Source organism: Phascolarctos cinereus, unplaced genomic scaffold (assembly GCF_003287225.1).
Source record: "Phascolarctos cinereus isolate Bilbo 61053 unplaced genomic scaffold, phaCin_HiC Scaffold_726;HRSCAF=1367, whole genome shotgun sequence".
Classification (NCBI taxonomy): Eukaryota; Metazoa; Chordata; class Mammalia; order Diprotodontia; family Phascolarctidae; genus Phascolarctos; species Phascolarctos cinereus.
In genome coordinates this window covers 314,500,721-314,523,903 of record NW_027556098.1, presented here as the reverse complement: position 1 = coordinate 314,523,903, position 23,183 = coordinate 314,500,721, and the positions used below count along the sequence as shown (strand labels likewise).

Below are 23,183 nucleotides of genomic sequence, written 5' to 3'. Positions count from 1 at the left end.
GTGTACAAATGTGACAGAATACTATTGCGCTGAACTCTTACCATCATAACGACCAATCAGAATTCCAGGCAACTAATGAAGAAACACACTACTCACCTCCTGAGAGGTAAGAACTCAGAATGCAGAACAGGATAATTTTTTTTTGATATGACCAATGTGGAAATTTATTTTAATTGACTATATATATGCTGGGGGGTGGGATGGGAGAGTGAGAAGCCAGATCTTAGCTGATAAAAATAAAGGAACTATTTTTTTTGGGGGGGAGACAATGAGGTAAAGTGACTTGCCCAGGGTGACACAGCCAGTAAGTGTGAAGTGTCTGAGGTCACATTTGAGCTCAGGTTTTCCTGAATCCAGGGCCGGTACTCTATCCGATACACCATCTAGCTGCCCCAAGGAACTATTTTTAAAAAGAAAAAGTACTGGGGCAGCTAGGTGGCACAGTGGATAAAGCACCAGCCCTGAGGTCAAGAGGACCTGAGTTCAAATCTGGCCTTGGACCAAACACTTGATACTTACTAGGTGTGTGACCCTGGGCAAGTCACTTAACCCCAACTGCCTTAAAAAAAAAAGTACTGGCTTCAGAGTCAGAAGACCTGCATTCAAAATCAACCTCAGAAACTACTTGTGTGAAAACAGGGAAAACACTTCATGGAAATGGGCCTCAGTTTCCTCTTCTGTAAAATTAGAAAGTTGGACTAGATGCACTCTAAATCTATAATTATAAGAAAACCAGGAGAGAGCAGAAATGAAAGGAGGAAAGGATATCCAAGTGGAAGGACAAATCAAATGTCAAAAGCAACACAAGTGTGAAAAAGGATTTGGACCTCTTTCAGTAATTAAGATTATTAGCTCTAGTAATTAAGAGATTATTGGCCCCCAGAGCTTTATAATATTACTTTTAGTGGTGGCAAAAAACTAGAAACAAAGTGGGTTCCCTGACTCAGGAATGGCTGGACAAACTATGGCATGTGAATATAACAGAATAAGAAATTTAAAATATGAAGAATTCAGAAAACTGTGGGAAGATTTATATGAATTAATGTAGAGAAGTAAGGAGAACAATATACACACAATGACTATAATGATGTAAACAAAAAAAACACTAAAAGGAGTCCAAACTTTGAGTAACAGTAATGACCAGTCTTGGTCTTGGGAGGACAAAGAACAAAACATTACACCCTCCTCTTAATACAGAGGTGAAGGCTGTGGGTATGGAATGCTGCATATAATGTCAGATGAGGTGACTGTATTCGTTTCCATAACTGTTTTTCTTTGTCACAAGGGAATATTCAGTGTGGAAGAAGTGGGTAAGGGTTAATCTAGAAATGGCAGTATTATAAAAAACAAAAATAAAATAATGGAGTTTGACCAGAGAGAGAAGAGATCATTAGCAACCCTTGAAAAAGTAATTTCAGCAAATGAGCGGATTAGAAGCCATACTGCAAAGGGTAAGAAGGAAACAGGTATTGAGGAAAGAGAGGCAATCAATAAGCAATTATGAAGAGCACAGCATGTGCTAGGCATTACATTTAAGTACTGGGGGTACAAAGACAAGGTGAAACTTGGTCTAATGGGGAAAACAGTAAGTATAAATATAAGTATGTGCAGAACATATGCAACATAAATACTACGCAGTTTGGAAAGGGAAGCTTGAAGGATCAGGAAAAGTTTTATTTAGGACATGGCATGTGAGCTGTGCCTTGAAGGAAACCAGGAATTCCAAGAGGCCCAGGTGAGGAGGGAGAGCCTTCCAGGCATGGGAGGCAGTCAGTACAAAGGCACAGAAATGGGGCATGGAGCATCACACGTGAGGAATACCACGTGTGGACACTGTGGCTGGACCTAGAGTGAGTCGAGGAGACAGACTGTATAAAACTGTAAGGGATGGAGAGGGCCACGTTGTAAAGAGCTCTGAAGTGTCAGGCAGGATTTACAGTGGGTCCTCCAGGTGATGAGGATCTTAGTACTGGAAGGGGTTCTTAGGAGCCACCTAGTCCGACTAGTATCTGAAAAACAATTGCCATCACCACAGACACAAGAGATGGCTCTGCCTCTGCCTGAAGACCTCCCGTGACAACAAAGCCGCTCTTTCATGAAGCCACGGGAACTGCTGGCACTGCTGGAGAGCTGTCGATGTCAGGAGGCTTCTCCTGAGGTAAGCTCTAAATCGGCCTCGTCTCACTTTCCCCCACTGCTCCTGGTTCTTCCCCTATAAGGCCACTCAGACAAAGTCTAACCCCTCTCCTATATAACAGCATCCCAAACCTGAAGACAACTATCACTCCCAAAGTCCTCCTTTCTCCAGTCTAAACATCCCCATTTTCTTCAACCAATCTTCAAATTGGGGCACGGTGGAGCACTGACCCTGGAGTCAGGAGGACCTGAGTTCAAATCCAGCTTCAGATATTTGACACTTACTAGGTGGGTGACCCTGGGCAAAAACTGCCCACTGCCTAGCAAAAACAAAAACAAAACATGAATCTTCAAATGTCATGGACCTTCACCATTCCAGCTGCCTTTCTGCAGACACCCTCCCTATTATGGATATTCTAGCTAAATCTGGTGCCTAGAACGAAACACAATACTATAGGTGTGACCTGAACAATGGGGCTACCACTTTCTTATTTTTTTTTTCTGAAAAACATGTCAAAATTTATTAATGATTTTTGAACATATTCAAACATAATTTCAGCAGAAGGGAATCACATTATTTACCCTCTCAGATTCCATTAATTTAAAAAAAATTTAATTTATCATTTTTAACATTCTTTTAAAAAAAATTTTGAGTTCCAAATTCTCTCCCTCCCATCCTCCCACTCCATACAATACCCACTGAGAAGGCAAGCAATATGATCTTAATTATACATGTGAAATCACACAAAACGTATTTCCATATTAGCCATACTGCCAAAAAAATAAAGGAAGAAAAACAAAGTGTGATAAATTATACTTCAGTTTGTAGTCAGAGATTATCAGCTCTCTCTCTAGAGGTAGACAGCATTTTTCATCACGAATTCTTTGGAATTGTCTTGGATCACTGTATTGATCAGGGCAACCAAGTCTTTCACAATTGACCATCAGTACAACATTGCTGTTACTGTGCATAATGATCTCCCAGTTCTGCTCACTTCACTTTATATCAGTTCATATAGGTCTTACTGTGTTTTTCTGAAACCATCTCCCTTGTCATTTCCTATAGCACCACAGTACTCCATCAACAATCATATGCCATAACTTGTTCAGCCATTCTCCAACTGAAGAGCACCCACCTAACTGCCCTTCACTTCCTTATTCTTGAGAGCTGTGTCTCATTGTAGACCAAAGTGGCATTAGCGTTTTTGGTTGCTTTTAACACATTGTTGACTCATAAAGAGCTTATAGTAGACCAAAACCCCTACATCTTTTCCAGACAAACTGCTGCCTAACCCCTATCATGTACTTATAAAATTGATTTTTTGAGCCCAAATAGACTTTACATTTATCCTTCTAAAATTTCATCTTCTTAGAGTCAGCCTACTTTTCCAGTCTGCCAAGATCTTTTTAAATCTTAACTTTATCATCTCATGTTTAAGCATTCACCAATCAACAAGTACTAACTATCTTACTATGTAGAGAAAAGAAAGATGAGACTGGCCCCCGATCTTAAGGAACGTATGATCTAGCTGAAGAGGTAAAATGAACACACAGGAAATTATTTTAAAACAAATAAATGCTGAACTACGCAGCACCCCAGCACATCACTAAGGTGACACAGGTTTGAGGGTCTATGATGTCCATCCCTTGGATGGCTCAGATAGAATGGAAGTGGAGGTCGTGGCAGCTGATAAGGCTGATGAACTGGGAGGCCAGAAGGACATCAACATAAATGCTAAAGGGTGAGGGCGTGGGCTGGAATGAAGAAGACTATGCTCTAGGTATTAAACTCCTTGAGAAAGAAAGGGTAGTGATTTGAAGATCTGTAGATGACAGCAAAAAGGATATGGATAGTGTGATATAAATTGAATGAACTCTGCTTACTTATTAGTTATAATACAGAAAATAAAATATTTCATTCATTTACCTGTGTGGTGAAGTAACTACTCCAACCCACACCAATGCTTTCCTTTTTCAAATTCCTATTAGCTATCATTCTATCGTACAGTAAGCACTGCTCAGTTTAGCTCTTTAGTGTTCTTTATCACCAGGGTGTTCATCCTACCTGTCCGACTAGACAGTGTGGTCTCTACAAATAGGGACAAATGTTGCCCTTCTTTTATCTCTCTCACTGAGGTGAAGCACAGCATAGATACTCCAATACTTACTGACTGCTGAAAACAGACTTACTGGCTTCAAGGCAGATGGAAAACTGAAACTGAGTAATAAAAACTGAACAGGGATTAGAAAAAGTACCTCAGAGACTATGGTGAGAAATAACAACAACAACAGTGCCAGGCACTGTGCTAAGCACTTTCAAGTATCATCTCATTTGATGCTCACAACAACCTTGTGAGGCACGGTTGTTTTTTTCCCCATTTTACAGTTGAAGAAACTGAGGCAAAAGTGGTTAAGTGACTTGTCCAAGGTCACACAGCTAAGTAAGTGTGTGAGGTTGAATCTGAACTCATGTCTTCCTGACTCCAGGTACAGCACTCTGTCCACTGTGCCACTTATCTATACCATAATGAGAGGGAGGCTTAGCGAGTCAGAATGATACCTGCTTTTCAGAACCAGAATAGATGCCAACCATACATACTTACTGGGAACTTTCACAGGGGAGCCAAGATTTATGGTGTTGTCAGCTGCACCCACAGCAATGCCATTCACAGGAGAGCCACAATCTGCAATGATGCCCAGGCAGGCTGATCGCCCACAATCCCAAAGCCGAGCAGTCCCATCTCGAGAACTGGAAATCACGTTTCTTCCTCGATCAACAATAGCTGTATCCAAGATACCTAGCAAGAGAAAAAAGAAAAGCCTCTAAGATGAAAGAAAGAGGGCCCAGGAGCCCGCTAAGTAAAGATAAAGACATAAAAGCATTAATACTGTCAGAGTAAACTGACTTCTCTGGACTAAATTTTTTTTTTTCGGTCTAACATCCTAGGAAAACATGCTGCTTCAGTAACAACCCTCCCCATGCTAAGAAAGCAACGTTTTTGAAATCATGCTGAGAATATTACCTTATATTTGGTTCAGAATGTCATACTGTTGAAAGCACTTTTCCATATTCATTACCTTGTCTGATTTTTAGCACCCCTGTAAAGAAGTTAGGACTGGAATACCTGAGTCTTACTCCTAGCCTAGGAACTTACTAGCTAACCATGAAGAAAGTATTTATATAACATGAAGCATATGTCTGTGTGTGTGTGCACACGTGTGTGTGTGTGTGTGTGTGTGTGTGTGTGTGTGTGTGTGTGTGTCGGGGGAGAGGGATGAATGGATAGACATACGACATAAAGCTTAAGCTGTTATGTAAGTGAAAATGTGTATTATTATTATCTTGACCTTGCCTAACCAGGTGTGTAATCTTGATGGAACAGAAATATTTGGGCTGACAGGACTGGGACCACACTCCATCTCTACTAGCACATTTACAGATTTGGGGCAAGTTGGTTCACAGGTTTCCAGCTGGAAGAGGCCTTCAAAGAATCTTGTCCAAACCACCCTTTCCTTTTAACACAGAGATTCCCAGAGGTCTACATCAAGCCCACACAGATGGCACAGCAGTGCTAGCCTCCTTCAGCTGCAAGACACTGCAGTTAATCACTTTAAGCCTCAATTTTCTCCTCTATAAAATGAGGAGTTTGAACTAAATGATCTTGAAGTTGCCTTCAGCTCCGATATTCTATGATTCTACAATAATGTAAGCACAGAATACTTTTGGCAACAGGGAAATTTTTATTTTTCCTTTTGCTGATTAAAATAAAGGAAAGAAAGAGGAGAGATGCCCTGCTATAATAGAAAGTTATATGGGATTAATTCCAGCTAGCCTGATGCAGAACTTACATGACTTTAGATATCAAGCTGCCACGAAGCCCCCAGGCAATGTATCAGTCTTAGAAAGGATCTGATTCTAAGCTATAACTCAAGTTGAGTTATAACAACAGTTAAGAATTATCTTTTAAAATTTAATTTAAATTACATTTAATGTCAGCTTTGTTAAACTGTTTTAATGGCATGCCAATTTTTTTATGTTAATCTGGATCTCAGACATAATATGTACTGGGTAGTTCAGACAGGACTAGGGTAGAGGGTAGTGAGAGAGGAAAAGGGGCTTGGGCAGTAACCACCTCCTTTTTAGTCTTAGCTTACTTAGTTTTAGAAATGTCTAGACTCACTAATTTTTAAAGCATTTTATCTCAAGAAATACAAGTGGATAGGTCCTTGAAGTGGTTACTTGGTCAGATTCCCCGGATATAATCAAGAGAAGGGCCAACCTCCAGGAGACCCTAGGAATGCCAAATCTACAGAGTAAAGGTCAAGGTTACCAGAAAATTAACCAAGTCACTGATTCACAAGCACTACCATCCTGGCCATTCAGGAGATGACAGAGAATTTTCTCACATGCATCTGGACTAGGCATATGAATAATCATGTCAATTATATTATAATAAGGATAAGCAACAACAGAGACAATACCGATGTCTGAGTGACATTTAGAGGAAGGGCTTTGGGAAGAGCAATTCCTGCAGGTATCATAAGGCTGAAAAGACAGAGGGATGTATCTTTCTAAACATGAAGCCTATGTTCCTTTGGAAAGCTCGAATTTGTGTTACTTCTAACCCTAGAAAGCCTCAATCAAGAAAGGACCTAGAAGTAACACACTAAGCAAATCACTTCCTTTACTGGTCATAAGTTTCCCCATATTCCCAGCTGCAACGTAATGTAAATCTATAAACCATCTTTATTACAGCAGAATCTCTAAGGATTTCTACTAAAAAATTACCAGTGATTGTTCTTTCAAAAATTATTTTCTTTTTCATTATGAACTGAAAACAGATGGCTCAATACCCAAAGAACAGAAAAGAGGACTGTATGTGAAACTGTGAAATTCTAACATAAAGTTTGTGTTTTTAAGCATATATTAAATTTAACCTGGTAGTAACAAAATTGCTTTGCTTTTCTGTGTCTCCTTACAAACCTTCTTTCTGTTCTATTCCATGTATTTTTAATGTGTCATTGATATTTTCTTTCTTTTTATCCTTTTTTCCCACCTCTGTTACTACTCATGAACTTTCTTCCTTCTCCCAAATAGAAAGCTCTCCCTTGTAACAAATAATTACAGCCTAGCAAAACAAACATATTGGCTATGTCTGCAAATACAAGTCTCATTCTGTACTTCTAGTCCATCACCCTTTTGCCAAGAAAGAGGTGCAATGATCATTTCATCATCAACAATCTTCTGAAGTCATGAGTGATCACTGTACTGATCAGCGTTCTGAAGTCTTTCCCAGTGACCTCTTAATTGCCAAATCTGAGGGTCTTTTCTCAATAGGTATCCTCTTGATCTCCCTACAACATTTGACAGTGATCATCCTCTCCTAAATACTCTCTCCTTTCTGGGTCTGTTGGTTCTTCTTTCTATTGGTATTCTTCTTACTTGTCTGACTGCTTCTTCTCAGGCTCTTGGCTGGCTCATCTTCCATATCCTGTCCCCTAACTGTGGGTATACACCAAGACTCTCTTCTGGCCCCTCTTCAATCTGTCTTGTCAATCACATAATGAAATATGGATTTAATTTTCACCTCTCTTGCCTGCTACTCTCAGAGCTGTATATTCAGCTTTAGACTCCTAAGTTCCAGTCCTACATAATTTATTAGGCATTTCAAAATGGATGTCCCACAAACATCTCGAACTCAATACTTTTAAAAATAAGAACTAATTAATCTTTCTCACCAAACCCAAACCCCTTCCAAGTTTCCCTATTTCTGTTGGGACATCAACAGTCTTCCAGCTACCCAGGTTCACTATTTGGTGTTATCCTCAACTCCTTACTCTCCCTTTCCCAACAAATTTAATCAGTTGCTAAATCTTGCTATTTCCTTTGTTTTTTGAGTGAGGCAATTCAGGTCAAGTGACTTGCCCAGAGTCACACAGCTAGTTAGTATTATGTGTCTGAGTCTGGATTTGAACTCAGGTCCTCCTGACTTCAGGGCTGGTGCTCTATCCACTACGCTACCTAGCTGCCCCAAATCTTGCTATTTCTACAACATATTTTGTATCCACCTCCCTCATTCATATAGTCACCAACTTAGTTCAGAGCCCTTCTCACCTCTCATCCAAGCTACTGCAATGGTCTCTTAATTTATGGCTCTGCCTGAAGTCTCTCCCTATTCCAATTCATCCTGCACGCAGCTGACACTGACTTTCCTAAAGCATAGATATAACCATGTCAATGTCCTACTTAATCAACTTCAGGAGCTCTCTATTGCCTCTAGGATAAAACACAAATTCTTTTATTTTATTTTGAATGCCCTTCACAATCTGGCTCCAATCTACTTTCTGCAGCCTCATTACACATAACTCCCCTCCTTTTACTCTGTGGTCCAGTCATATTGGCCTACTTGCTGATCCTCCAGTATGACATTCCCTCTCCTATCTCCATACCTCTATACTGACTATCCCTCATGCTTAACATGCACCCTCTCCTGCCTATCCCTTATGGAATCCTTTACTTAGAAATTCAGCTCAGGTACCATTTTCCATATAAAACCTCTTTTCCCGAGCCCAACTGTTAAAAACCTTGCTTCCTAATTATCTTACATTTATTTTGTGTGAATTTATATGCATGTATGTATATATGCATGTATGTATTACATGTTGGCTTCCTCGTTAGAATATAAGCTTCTAGAAGGCAGGAATTATTTCACTTTTGTCTTTGTATTTCCAGCACACAACACAGTGTCAGGTACAAAGCAGACATATGATAAATATCTGCTGATTAAAATAGCATACATATATATTGTAACACTTCTGCTGGCTTGTTATATTCCTGATTTTTTAAAGACAGTCACACTGTACAAAGTCCCTACCATTTCATACTCTCTGTATATGCCTAATAAAATGCCATGTAAGTGGGTGATACCCCCATAAATATGCTGTGTTAATAAAAACTTGGAAGGCTTATCACGAGCTGTGTCAGCCCCCTTTTCACCCCCTCAACTATCATGACCAAAGACTTGAAGGCACAGATCTTTTGAGTGAGAGAATGAAGATAAGATATGAGAATCAGGGGACCTCCTCAGGTAAAAATCCACAGATATCCAGCCTGATTTTGTGGTACTATAGCTATGAGTGTTTCATAATTTGTATCAGCATTAGGTGATGTGAGTCTCTAGGAGAAGTGCCCCTTCACTTCACCCCTTGAGCACCGAAACAAGCATGAATTGGAGGGCTGGAAGGAGAGCCAGAGGCAGCCACGCTTCATCCTAAATAGGATCAGCAGCCTGGGGATAGGTATCCTTGTGGGTATCACTGAATATAAATAAAATCAAAGATTCGTTAAGTGCATGCACTATGCTTTCCATGCTGAAATGAAAAATAATTTCACTGCTATAAACCCACCCATTCTGTCAAAAGCTAAGCATCGTACCTGACCTCCTCAGTGCAATATGACAGACCCCACTGCCAGCTGAAAATATATTCACACTACCAACTTCACAAAATGCTGTGAAGAGAAAATGCTTTGCAAAAAAGTTAGGTTACAATTAAACTCTTGGAAATGACTACTATCCAATTACAGCACTAACTTTTAGGTGTATTAATCTGTTTATTATCTAATGGTGTGCTTAATGAATCAATTTACTTTCAAAGCATTTACTGAGTGCTTGTGTACAATAAATCAGATTTCTTTCATCTACAAATCCTATGATTCTATGAGCTACAGGCTACATTATCTGCTTACATAATATGTCACAGAGCTGTCGGGAAGATAAAATGAGATAATAAATGTGCAAGTTGTAACTGCTGTATGGATACAAATGAAAACAAATAGGATTTGAGCACCTGCTACAGAAGACAACATAATGCAATGAAAACAGTATCAGACAAGAAGTCAGAAAATTTGGATTCTAATTCCAACTCTGACTCTTATTAACCACATCACCTTTTTTGTTGTTGTTTGGACCAACTGCTATTTCACTGATGTGAAGAAACCCCTTCTACTAATAATCGGCCTTTTGTGCAACACAGCTTCAAGAGTTGCATAAGGGCAAGCCACGTATGGCCTTCTAGGTCCTTGGGTATGGCCTTTTGACTGAGTCTAAGTTTCACAGAGCAAACCCTTTTATCAAGGGGATTTGTTCTGTGAAGTTTAGATTCAGTCAAAGGGCTGCACCTGAGGACCTAGCAGGCCACAGGTTCCCCACCCCTGGACATCACATGTCCCTGGCTCTACTTGAACCCAGATCTTCCTGACTCTGAGCCTAGATCACTATCCACTATGCTCAGCTGCTGCTCATCTTGTACGTCATTCAACATCTCCAAAACCCCAGTCTATAATAACAACTGTTTTCCCTTTTCACAGTCCTTGGTAATCTCAAACGAATTAGATATAGGAAAAGGCTGGCGCCCCCCCAAAAAAAACAAACCAAACCTGTGAAGTCTTCTGCAAATTAATTTTATATATTATCAAGTGTCATCATCATCATCATTAAATATGTAAGGTACCAAGAGTGATTCAAAGAAGATGCATCTCCCTTCCTTCAAACAAGACAAAAATGCATAAAAAAATTAAACAACAATAAAGACAAAAATGCAAGGTAGCGTATTATTAAGTGGGCCCTATAGACAAAGAGCACTTCCAACTCAGAGACTGATCAAATATAAAGTATCTCCTGACAAAGAAAGTTAACACACTAAGTGGGTGACAACACCTCTGAGGAGAGAAGCAAATGCATGGCAACCTTTATCGTACCTGTAATGTGCCTGAGAAAGGCTAATAGCCTCCTAAGTTATTTCTTCAAACAAAGCCTTAGGTAATGAGCAAAAGGGACATTGTCTTTACCAGGTCTCAGTTGGTACAGTGCTACACTGCACATATACCAAAAAAGCAACAGAAAGCCATGAGTGTAAGCAGTCTACTACAATGTTGACTTGGGCCCCAGCACTAATGGAGGGGATAGTGCTGAACTTGGAATCAGGAAGACCTGAAGTCATAACCTTGCTGAGCCTCAACTTCCTTGTCTTTAAAATTGGGGATAACAACACCTGTAGTACTCACCTCGAAGGATGGTTGTGAGATTAAAATGAGAGGGTGTATGTGAAGCACTTTGTAAACTCTCAAGGAATACATTTATGTCAGTTATTAGAAGACATCAGCAATCACACAGAAGTGCAAAAGGAGAGAGGTTGGTCACGTAGTGAGAGTAAGGAATGACAGATGGACTGCCCTCCTGAGGGATGCATCAGTGAATGAAAAAGCAGTTATTAAGTGCTTACTGTGTGCAAATCACTGGGCTAAGCATGCTGGGGATACAAACAGAAAAGCAAGAGAATCCCTGCTCTTCAGAAGCTCACATCCTAATGGAGAAGACAAAATAAATACGAGGTTTCTGCTATGAGTTAGCTGGAAAGGCTCAGCAGTCCCTAGGTCACAGCTGCAAAACATCTTCTTTAAGGTCATTCCCACTGATAAAAACATATTCATTTCTGACAGGCACCAAGACAGGCACCAAGGACCACAGTGGTGAGATCTTTCTTGGACCTGTGGCTGCTAAGAAGGCACAAGTTGCAGTCCCTATAGACAAGATGGGAAGATCACCTCTCTCTGAGATTTGTTCCTTTGGAGGACAGCCATAGGACAGGCTGGAAGCAGGACTAGTGGTCCAGTGAATATTAAAAGAACATATGGAAGACCTCGAGGGGGCTGGGTGGCTCCTTTGTAGTGGGTTTTTGCCAAGACACGAACAAGCATCAATCAAATAAAAATCATGGAGTGGTTGTAATCTGTATGCACAGCTATGAATCATCCACTGAGGTGTACTGTGGGCAATTAAAATATGCATGCATATAGTCAGAATAAACATTAACTCCTTGGAAAATGTAGTTATTGCCTAGGCAGTATGGTGCACTGAGATGAGTACAGGACAAGAAGAAGACAGGAGGCCTGAATCCTCATCTTGGTTCTGTCCTGAATCTCTGTGAGACACTTAGCCAATTATTCTCCCCTCTTTGGACCTTAGTTTTCTGGTCTGTAAAATGAAGGGGTTGGACTTGATTGTCGATAAGGTCCTAACAAGCATTGGTATTCAAAATGCCAAGTTTGACTTTACTCTTAGTTCTGAGGATGAACTAATAACAAGGAAATATAGCCAAGCACCTTTTTCTCTAGCATAGAAGTAAATGACTTTCTGAGGATATTCTCTGCTAATTACATCCTCCCAAGGAGTCTGGAGGACTTTTATAAGAAGTGAATGTTGGGGTCAATGACATGTATTTCAAACTCCCTGGCAAAATGACTCCCAGCCTAATAGGTCAGCTCATAAGATGTAGAACTGGTAGAAACAGTTTAGTGCAACAGAAAAGGCAGCCCCAAGGTGACATCTTCCTTGGCAAGGATGTGCAGCCGCTGGGTCCTTTTCCACTATAGGGCCAAGGAACCTGAACACCTCCTTAGCTCAAAAGCTGGAAGCATCTTCTAAAGTTTGTTCTGCAACCTGGTGAGGCAGGACTATGTTAACAGCATGGATGAGGAAGAAATTTGAATGGGTGTTAGTCAATGAATTCAGAATCTTCTAGATATTGCAAGACAATGCTTTTTCTTGCAGAAAAGATTACAACTGTCTGTTTAGAAGCCAGAGCAAGTTATCAAAGATGTTTCAGAGGTAATAAACGAATTAGAGAAAAGAAGGACTAACTTAGAAGCATTTGGGAAAGATTAGGCACTTGCAACTCATACTAGAAAATATTTACAGCATAAAAAACCTATAGCAATAACTCAGACCATTCACAAATCTAATGAACTGAGGCTAATTTGAGATTAACAGGCATCAGCTAAAATTCCTGTACCCATGGATGAAACATGACTCTTTTGCTGTCTTCATGCAAAGAGAGTAAACTAACAATTATCTTCATTGTAATGTTAATAGAAGTTGAAAAATATCTTTCTAGAGCATAGTTCTGATCACATCCCCTCCTCCCCCTAATCAATCAATTCTATTTTCTCCCTATCACTTCTAGGAACAAATATAAACCCTCTGTCTATTTTAATTAATTTATTTATTTTTGGGCAATTGGAGTTAAGTGACTTGCCCAGGGTCACACAGCTAGTACTGTCAAGTGTTTGGTCTGAGGCCGGATTTGAACTCAGGTCCTCCTGACTGTCAGGGCCAGTGCTCTATCCACTGCACCCCTAAACACTCTGTTTTAGCATTCAAATCCCTCCATAACCTACCTCCCCCTTACCTTTTCAGTCTTCCCACACTTCAAGCTCCCTTAATCTACTTTGTGATCCAGTGACACTGGTCTCACGGCTATTCTTTTCACAAGACAATCCATTTCTCAACTTCAGGCATTTTCACCAGTGTCCTCAATGCCAGGAATTCTGGCTTCCTTCAAGTCCCAGCCAAATTGCCAATTTCTATAGAAAGCCTTTCTTGATCCACCTTAATTCTAGTGTTTTCTCTCTGTTGAGTATCTCCACTTTATCCTTGCTTGCACATAGTTGTTTGCATACCATTCGACTGTGAGTAACTTGAGAGTAGGAACAGTCTTTTGCCTTTCTTTGTATTCCCAATACTTAGGACAATGCCTGATACGTAGTAAATACTTAATAAATTTAAATTGAATGACTGACTACAAACCTAGCCAAAGTATTTTTCTAGGTATAGTTTTACAAAATATTATTTCCATACATTTTCTGAAATGCATATTGCTTTGATAAACTGCGAATGGTGCTTTTTCAAACACAAGTTTAGTCTTTCACTTTATTATCACTCAGATTCCTTTTGGGTTTGTCTCCTATGAAGTATCTTATTTGGGCACTGGTTACTGCCATTATGTTCACATATTAAACTGACTAGTTGTTTAGAATTTCTTTTCTATCTAGAGCACTGTGCCAAATAAAATATTTTCATTTGAGAAAATCCTTCCTGTTTTAGTTGGATGTAAAACATATAATGATTTCCCAAATTTATTATAGTACATTTTTGACATCAGTTTGAATCATTAACAATCTCTCCACATGGATTTATGTGTATTCAATAATACATATTTTAGTATAACCCTCGGTGAAGAAAACTAGCCTGGAAAGCAGGTCAAAACGCTCAATCTGTTCCCAGTACTACCTAAGAGGCCTCAGTGTTGCAGAAATGCAGGTTGCCACCTGTCTAAGAGAGATTTGATATTTGTATATACTTGGAAGTTCTCTGCAAAGACCCTATATATATGTTATTACTAAAAACACAAATAAAATGATCATAAATTTCTCTCTCCCTCAATAAACAAGGAAACAAGGCCCAGGAAGCAAAAAGAACATATTCATGTTCACATCAGTAGTGAGCAGCAGAGTCCTGATTCAAACCTAGGATTTCCTACTGCAAATCACAGGCTGTTGTTACTTCATCAGAGATTATTTGTTTCAGGGAAAAATAGAAAAAAATTGTTTCTAAATCATGGTGTGTTACTGGGGGCCCTAAGTGAAGCGTCTGGAAGAACCACTCATCATACCTCCTTTGTGACCAATGAAGGTCACTACGCAGTTGGCATCCTCTGCTGACCAAATCTTCACCTGTGCATCCATTCCCCCACTCAGAACCACAAGGCCTGATGGGAAAAACCTGCAACAATTCACATCAAATACATGTCCTTCCAGTACTCTCTGGAAAAACAAAAGAAAATGCCATGCTAGTTCTCTTGTCTATCTTTTAGTATTTTCTTACCCCCCCAATATCTATACGGAAATAAAAATAACAGACCCACTGAAGAAGGGAGAGTATTAAATTCTAGATATCTGAGGCACCTTTGGTTCATCTTTCTAAACCATGAGTATGGAGGGGGATGATAGCTTGCTTTCTTGGCCTTTGATATTGGAGGTTGTCAATTTTAATTTTTTATCCAGATGTGCTTCCATCTGAGTTCTCTGCACACCTGGACAGATTCACAAAGGTTATGTGAGCATAGTACAAGTTCTAACACTTCCCACCAAGCAGGAAAGGCTCTAAGGACAAGCCCAGCAACAGTCTACGTGCCTCTTAGGACCTGCCCACTAAGTTAGAAGAGACTCTTCACCAGGTAAGCCACAAGGTAATACATTTTTTAAGATCCATAGATCAATCTGCCAACTAAGTCAAAGAACTTCAATCTGCTCTAATGGAAGAAATATTCATACTGATGGAATTAGGCACCCCTGAAGTACTTAAGTAAGAATCTTGATATTAAAGTGCCTCCAGGGCTGATTCTAGGTGTTAAGAGCTATTGAGACTTAGGATTCCTTTTTTTTTTTTTTTTTGCTTTTTTTTGATGAGGCAACGGGGTTAAGTGATTTGCCCAGGGTCACACAGCTAGTAAGTGCCAAGCATCTGAGGCCAGATTTGAACTTGGGTCCTCCTGACTGCAAGACTGGAGCTCTATCCACTGTGTCACCTAGCTGCCCCAGGCACTTGGGATTCCTTTTAACCAGATACTGTCAGGTAGGAAAGCTTGGCTTAAGCCTATGTGATATGGCCAGGACAGCACAGTGGTCACAAAACCCAACAGCTAAAAGGTGTTCACAGACAAGAGGCGGTTCATTTATTCATTTTCTAGTACTATTCCTGCATGCCCCTAACTCGCTTTATATCTGATGGACCATAACATGTCCATTAAGAAGGTTTTCAGTCTAATAAATGAGAAAGAAGACCACTGAAATTCTTTCAGAGAATATGTTATCACGGAAAGAAGGTCAGAGTGGGAGACAGAGTATGTGAGTTTAAGACAGAATATCTGAGTTTGTATCCCAGAGCAAACAATGGATGGACATGAAGTCTTGCACAAATCCCTTAACTTCTCTGAGCCTTCAGTTCCTTATCTATAAAATAGGGATAATAATATCTGCATTACCTACTTCACAGGGATACTGTGAGCACATATAGTGCTTTGTAAACCTTCATGTACTATATAAATATGACCCATCATTATGAGGAAGTACAGTGAAGTGCATATAAAACTGAATCAGGAGACAAGAGCTGGAATTGATTCCTAGCTCTGGTACCTATTATTTGTGTGACTTTGGTTAGTTCATTTTACCCTGAGCCTTAGTTTCGTTAACCATAAAATTAAGTTTGTTGGCCCAGATGACCTCTTTTAAAGGACCTTTTCAGCTCTTAAGCCTATGATCCCATTATTATTGTTATTATTATTATTACAACTGAAGATCATTAAACCAGCATCCTTTGAACAGAGCCACCCTCCGCACCCCCACACCCCTCATCCTGCTGCCACTACTATCAGCAACAATAAATAACTGGTTCTCAAACTACTCTTTGGTAAGACCCAAAAATCCCTCCATTCACTTACTCTGAGCTCTCCATTAGCTGCCTGCCAGATTTTCATGGTTCCATCAGTGCTGGTGGATACTCCAAGGCCTCCTCCACTAGAAATGTCCAGGCATGTTATCTGTTCAGAGACAAAACACCTCAGGTTACAAACTTTAATATGTTCCTTCACACATGACACAGGACATTGTCTTTCTTGGTCTTTCAATATCTTCCAAAGCTGTATCAAGTCAATCACATAAATATCCACTGTCATCTCCTCTCCCCATTTATTAATTAACCCCTAATACACAGGCAGCTACTAGGGGCTTGGGAGGATCCTGCCACCTCCTCAAATAGTTAGCAATCATTCATTAGGTACCACCTGCATGTACAACTCAGTGCTAGAGAAACAAAGATGGCAAATAACCCAGTTTCTGTTTTCAAGGAGCATATAACTGAATAATAGAGATAGAACATCTAAACAAATTCAGCATAAAGACATCTTATCACATCTGCACTTGTACTCTCTTGTTCAGCTGAATCCCCCAAACCCCAATATCTAGACCATTGCTTTGAATCTCTTGCTATTATTCTTTAAAAAAAAAACCAAACCTTTCTACTGGCGTAGTAAGAAGAGCTCATCAATCAACAAGCATTTATTAAGTGCATACTACGTGCCAGACATCAGGATAGGCTACAAATACAATGAATGAAACAATCCCTACTGTGAAGACATTCGAATACATAAAAAATAAATATAAAAAGAATGACTACAAACAAATACAAAGTAGTTTAATACAAGCTAATCTGGGAGGAAAGACTCTAGTTATTGATCAGGGGAAATCAGCGAAGGTTTCATGGAGATACTGGTCCCAGAGCTGCATCCTGAAGGGAGAAGTGAATTCTATGAGGCCAAGGTGAGGAGGGAAGACATTCCAGGCATGGGGGACGGCTAGTGCAAAGACAGTGCGATGAGAGATGGAGTTTCATGTGAAGAACAGAGAAAAGGCCAGTTTGGCTGGAATGCATAATATGGAAGAGGGAATTTCAGGGATTGCCATGCTACATCAGGGACAAGTGACCCCTCAGAACCAGAAGGTTTAAAAAGCAAAGAGTCCTTTTACTAAAATCATACTTCAGTACCCTCAGGTAGAAGCAATTCTCAAGGCAATTTTAAAACAGTTCAGAGGATTAAACCTCAAGCACAAAGGTTAAAAAAGCAATAAGCCAAGAGGCTCTCTAGGGTCTCAGGAGCTTCCTGCCAAAATCTCAAAAATTACTTTATACTCATCTTGCCCAAGGGCCTCCAGCTGGGTCCTAAATCAATCTACCCATGGGCAAAATTAAAACAAATGCCAAGTCTGTACCATAACTTTCTTGTTTGTAACAATCCAGCTCAAGTTGTAGGAATGTAGAGACTTAATTCGGGCCCACAATACACTTCCCCCAACCCCTGGCCACCAACACCAAAGGCAGGAGTCCTGCCAGGTTCACAAAAGTCAACTTAATAGCACAATAGCCCAGCTTCTCATACACAGCTAAGAGCGAACCACCAAGACAACAAAAAAGGCCCTACCCCCTGTTGCTGGCCCTACTTCTGGTCTACCCTGCTGGCTAGAATCTGTCCCAACCTGTTTATCCCCTAATATTAGAAAGTATTGTTACAAGCAAGGAAGTTATTATGTAGACTTGGGGCAATTAGGGGTTAATTTTGCCCCTAGATGAACTGATCTAGAGCCCAGCTGGCTACCCTTTAGACAAGAGGATTATAAAAGCAGTTTTTGAGATTTTGGCAGGAAGCTCCCAAGACCTCAGGGCCTTCTTGCTGACTGATTTTTTTTCTTCAGCCTTCTTGCCTGCAGTGTTCATGTGTTTTTATCTTCTAAGATGCTTGAGAATTGCTCAATATAATTTTAGTAAAAGGACTTCCCAATGAGTGGTCCACTGTACCAGATGCAGGATAGTACAGACAATTGGCTTGTTAACAAAAACAGGATGTCAACAGCCCATGTCTTTGTCCCCTTAGCCAATCAGTTGTGAGGATGGTTTCAATACCTTTTTTTTTTCTTTTGGCAAGACAGTTGGTCATACATGCCCAGGGTCATACAGCTAGTACATTTTGTGTCTGAGGCTGGATTCGAACTCAAGTCGTCCTGACTCCAGGACCAGTAGTCTATCCACTGCACCACCTAGCTGTCCCATTTCAATACCTTTTAAAGAAACGCTTACCAAATTTGTAGCACAGGGAGCAAGAGAATAATGTTTAATGAGGCTAAAAAGATAAGATGATGCTGGGTTCTGAATGACTTCAAAAAGTTGGTGAAAGTTTATATTTTTTCCTAAAGGCAATAAGGAGCCCCTGGTATTGAATAGGGGAGCTATGTGGTCAAATTTGCTTTTAAGGAAAATCACACTGGCAGAAGTGTGTAGGAAGGACCAGAGAGGGGGAAAACTCAAGAAGGGGAAACCTTCTAGGCAAGAGGTTATGAGGGCCTAAATTAAAGGTGATAGGTGTGTGAGTAGAAAGGAAGGACCAGATTGTAGAAGCTGTGAAGGTATAAAAGGCAGTATTTGGCAAATGATTAATATGGAGGGTGAAGAAGAGTGAAGTGAGGTTAATTGAGATTAACAGCCTGAGACAATGGAATGATGGTGGTGCCATGAATAGAAATAATGAAGTCTAAAGAAAGGAGAGTTTGACGAAAAAGATGAGTTCATTTTTGGACTTGCTGAGTTTGAGATGCATCTCAGCTATCCAATTTGAAAAGTCTAATAGACAATTGGTGATGTGGGACTATAGCTCAGGAGCAAGACTGGGACTAAAATATAGAATTGTGATTCATCTGCACAGAGAAGGTAGTTAAGCCTATGGGAAGTGATTAGATTACGGGGAGAGAGAGAGAGAGAGAGACATTAAGAAAGTGAGCACAGGACAGAACCTTGGGGTATGCCCATAGTCAGGAGGACATAATGAGCCAGCAAAGAAGACAGAGAAAGCACAGTCACAAAGATAGGAGACGGGCAGTTAGGTGGTGCAGTGGATAGAGCACCAGCCCTGAAGTCAGGAAGATCTGAGTTTAAATCCAGCCTCAGACCAAACACTTGACACTTACTAACTGTGTGACCCTGGGCAAGTCATTTAACCCCAACTGCAAAAAACAAAACCAGAAAGATAGGAGAATCAGCAGAGTAGTGTCACAAAAACACTGAAAGGGGAATGTCCAAGAGGAAACAAATAGTGGTCATCAGCAAATGCAGCAAGTTGGTCAAGAAGGATGAGGATGGAGAAAAGTCTTTCAGATTTGGCATTAAGAGATTACTGAGAACTCTGGAGAGAGCAGTTTCAGTTGAATGAATCAGTCAGACACCAGAATGAAAAGAGCCGAGGAGGCCCAAGTTGAGAAGAAACGTGTAAAGACAGCCAGTATAGACTTGAAAGAAGCCAGAGCTCAACTGCCTCTTCAGGCCGTTATTGTCCATGTCACAAGGGTACATCACTTAATCTCTTTGAGCTTCACTTTTCTCATCTGTAAATCAGGGATAGTGATATGAGTGCTTGAAGTGGAGGGGATGGAGGGTGGGAGCTATAGTTGAGAAGACAACTTCAGATCAGGCCACAGACACTCAACAGTTATACAACAAAATAAAGCAGACTACACAACCGAGACTGGCTACCAACCAGGGAATCATTTCAGAATCAGATGTATAGAGTTAGATTAGTGCCTAACTAATGCAAAGGAAAAAATCAGAAGGGTGGCAATAAGACAAAATTGTGTGCAATTACAACTCTAACCTGAATGTTTTAAACACACTGTTGAGTCTGAAAAATGGGAAATGGATAAAAGTAAACACTGGCTCTGATTATCACCATTTCTTAGGGATGTTTAATCAGTATAAAACAACTGCCTCAATAAAAAGGTGAAAAGGGCCCAGAAACTCCCACAAGCAGCAAACAACTTGATTTCCATGCCAAGTAAGGAAAGAGACATAGGAACCAAAAGGTGCAGCGAGTGATTTGAGATACAAGTTCCAGACTGAACCAAGATGTTAGTGCAAGAGTATTACAACCTCCCCGCCCCCTCCGCCCCAATGCAGGTTCCCCACCTCTGGCCAAGTCCCTACACAATTTGAAAATGCTAAGAAGTAACCAAATCAACTTAAGGACCAGGAACATTGAGAATTGAACCAGAAACCATACAAGATATCCCAGGAGACATGCACAAATAGATAAATGACATGTTCAAAGCAATTAAGAAAAGAAGCCTTCTGGTTAAGATGGAGACATGTAAGGTCATAGGGGAGCCTAGCTCTCTTACATAAACAGAAGGGCATCAGAAAAGACAGGAGGCAGCATCGGTAAGCTGGTCCCACAGGGGAAACCAGCATACGTATACGTACACAGGCCAGAAGCCTATCAGCACTCTGATCAGTGATATTCCAGAGGCAGCTGAAGCCCAGCTTGTGGAAGTCCAAAATGCTCTCACAGGGAATTCCCTAGGGGCATTGGAAACCCAGATTTTTGAGTACAGACTTGAAGCTGAGAGAGTTCAGACTATGAGATGACAGAGCTCTGAGCCTATAATATATCTGGTTAGCATGAAGATTGCAATATTCTGACCTGTGATGATACACATTAGCTTGAAACCCACAATGGCTCTAAGCACAGACACACCAGTGGAGGAAAAAGCTAGCAACAGGAGTCCAGGAAACAAGAGTTAGAACTAAACAAGGACTACCCTCTCCAAGAGTGAAGGAAGAAGACAGCCCAGCCTTAGTACAAAGACCCAAAACAGGAACTGAGGCTGGAAATATGAGTTAAAATAGAAAAAAGTAGAATAAGAACACTATCAAGAAATACTATCAGGCCTGGCTTCAGGTCAGCAGGGAACAGTACTACACCATTGTGAACAGTAGCCAGAAACACGTTGGATCAGAGTGGTATGATCGCTGCTGGCATGTGCAGAGCCTTTTTTTTATCAGCTAATGTATTTATTTTGACCACAAGAGATAGAGGGAGGGACCCTAAATTCAAGAACAGGCTCCGAGAGTGAAGAAAAAAACAAAAGCTTGCTAAACAGAGAGCTGGGCATTCCAAGTTACCTGATCTTACAGATGCAGAAGTTATTCAGAAGCTCTTCCTTGGTGAGGGATTACTAGCTCAAGGTGAATATGAAAAGGGTGCTGGCCCCTCGAGAAATGACAGTGCTGTCTATGGGCAGTCGCAGCAGTTGTTCCAAGTGTTCCAGGAGTAACTAAGCTACTCCTCCCTCGCATCAGGGTGGCATGGCAGAGTATACGCCTTGGTTGGAGTTTATAACTGGGCTGCTCAGAAGCAGGCAATGATGATGCCTCTGAAATCAAATCCAGACTAGAACTGTTTATCTCAGTCACATCAGCCAAACCTACTTCCCATTACTATCCCAAAGAAGGCTACTAATCTGGCCTGGGGCAGCTCTGGACCTTAGTACCATTTGGCATCTAACATAGAGAACAGCAGAGAAAGTCATCTAGGATGATAGAATTCAGAGCTACAAGAAGGAAAGTCTCCTAGTCCAAACCCCTCGTTTGAGAAATGAGCCACTAAGAAGTGACATGAGCCCCAGGGGCACATAGCTTATAAGTAGCAACATCAGAACTAGAGCCCAGGTCTCTGACTCTCAAGTCAGAACTCTTTCTTCTCCAGTATGTCTATTTCCATCAACAGCTTCATTTTATAACACAAAGGAATCAGTTTTCACTAATTACGAATACGTTTACACCACCTCACTAGTAAAAATGAAAACTTCCAATACCTTCATATTCTTTTATTTAGCCAAATACTTACACTCTTTGTATGAATTCTGGAAAAGGTGGTATACGGTGCCAAGAATTTGGAAGAAGCATTCTCCTTTGGACATGAAATGTGAATGCTTTTCTAAAGGGGGAGGGAAAAGAGAGTTCTGTCAGTAAAGCAATTCTAACATAATTTATGTTCCATTAACAAAATATTTAGATGTCTATTTATAGGAAAATTCACCTCTTTAAGGTCTCCACACGCATACACACACACAATCACACACCTGGCAATCCCACATCATAGTTTATGACATTTTTCACTATAGGATAGGGCTGCTAGGTCAGTTTGGCATGATAAAGATGGTATTATCTTTCCCAAACACTGCTATAGCTGATCTATTGGCAAACAATGAGTGTTAACAAGCACATTCTCATTAATCCTCAGGGGTAAGTTTAATACCACCCAATTTATAGATGGGGAAAAAAATGGAAGAATCAACTTTAAAAAGAAACACTTATACAGGGTGTACTATGTACACGGCACTGGAGATTGAAAGATTAAATCAAACACAGACGTTAATTCAAATAGCTTACAAATGGCTAGAGGTGACTTGAGGAGAGATGGGGAAATGGGGGGCTGAGAACCACATATATATAAATAACTATGATCCTGCCAGGATGTGGCCTCAGTCAGAGAGTGTATGTTCAAATCCTGGCTCTGCTACTTAGGACTTCAGTGTTACCATGAGCAAGTCCCTTTACCTCTTCGTATTTTTGTGTCTTCATCTGCAAAATGAGTAGGCTGGATGACATCATATCTCTGAGGTCCAAACTAGATCTAAATCCCACAAATGCAAAGGAGAGGTCCAAATAAAATGTGTGAGAAATCTGAGGATTACTATTCAGCTGAAAGGAAGATTTCCCAGAGAAGGTGGCACCCAAGATGGGCCTTGAAAGAAGGAAAGAGTTTCAGTA

The 23,183-nt window shown here is 40.5% G+C and overlaps 1 protein-coding gene across 3 annotated transcripts in view; it reads right to left on the bottom strand.

Moving 5' to 3' along the window:
- The window catches only part of PAAF1 (proteasomal ATPase associated factor 1), a 66,957-nt gene that overhangs the window by 36,343 nt on the left and 7,431 nt on the right, over positions 1-23,183 (bottom strand). For all 3 annotated transcript variants that reach the window (XR_002325128.2, XM_020989589.2, XM_020989588.2), the window contains 4 exons: positions 22,258-22,347; positions 16,474-16,572; positions 14,647-14,797; positions 4,740-4,934 (listed from right to left, as the gene is read on the bottom strand). Coding sequence is in view for 2 of the 3 variants with exons in the window: in XM_020989588.2 (XP_020845247.1) it covers positions 4,740-4,934; positions 14,647-14,797; positions 16,474-16,572; positions 22,258-22,347 (535 nt within the window). In the remaining variant the exon portion in view is untranslated. The remainder of the gene's footprint in view (positions 1-4,739; positions 4,935-14,646; positions 14,798-16,473; positions 16,573-22,257; positions 22,348-23,183) is intronic.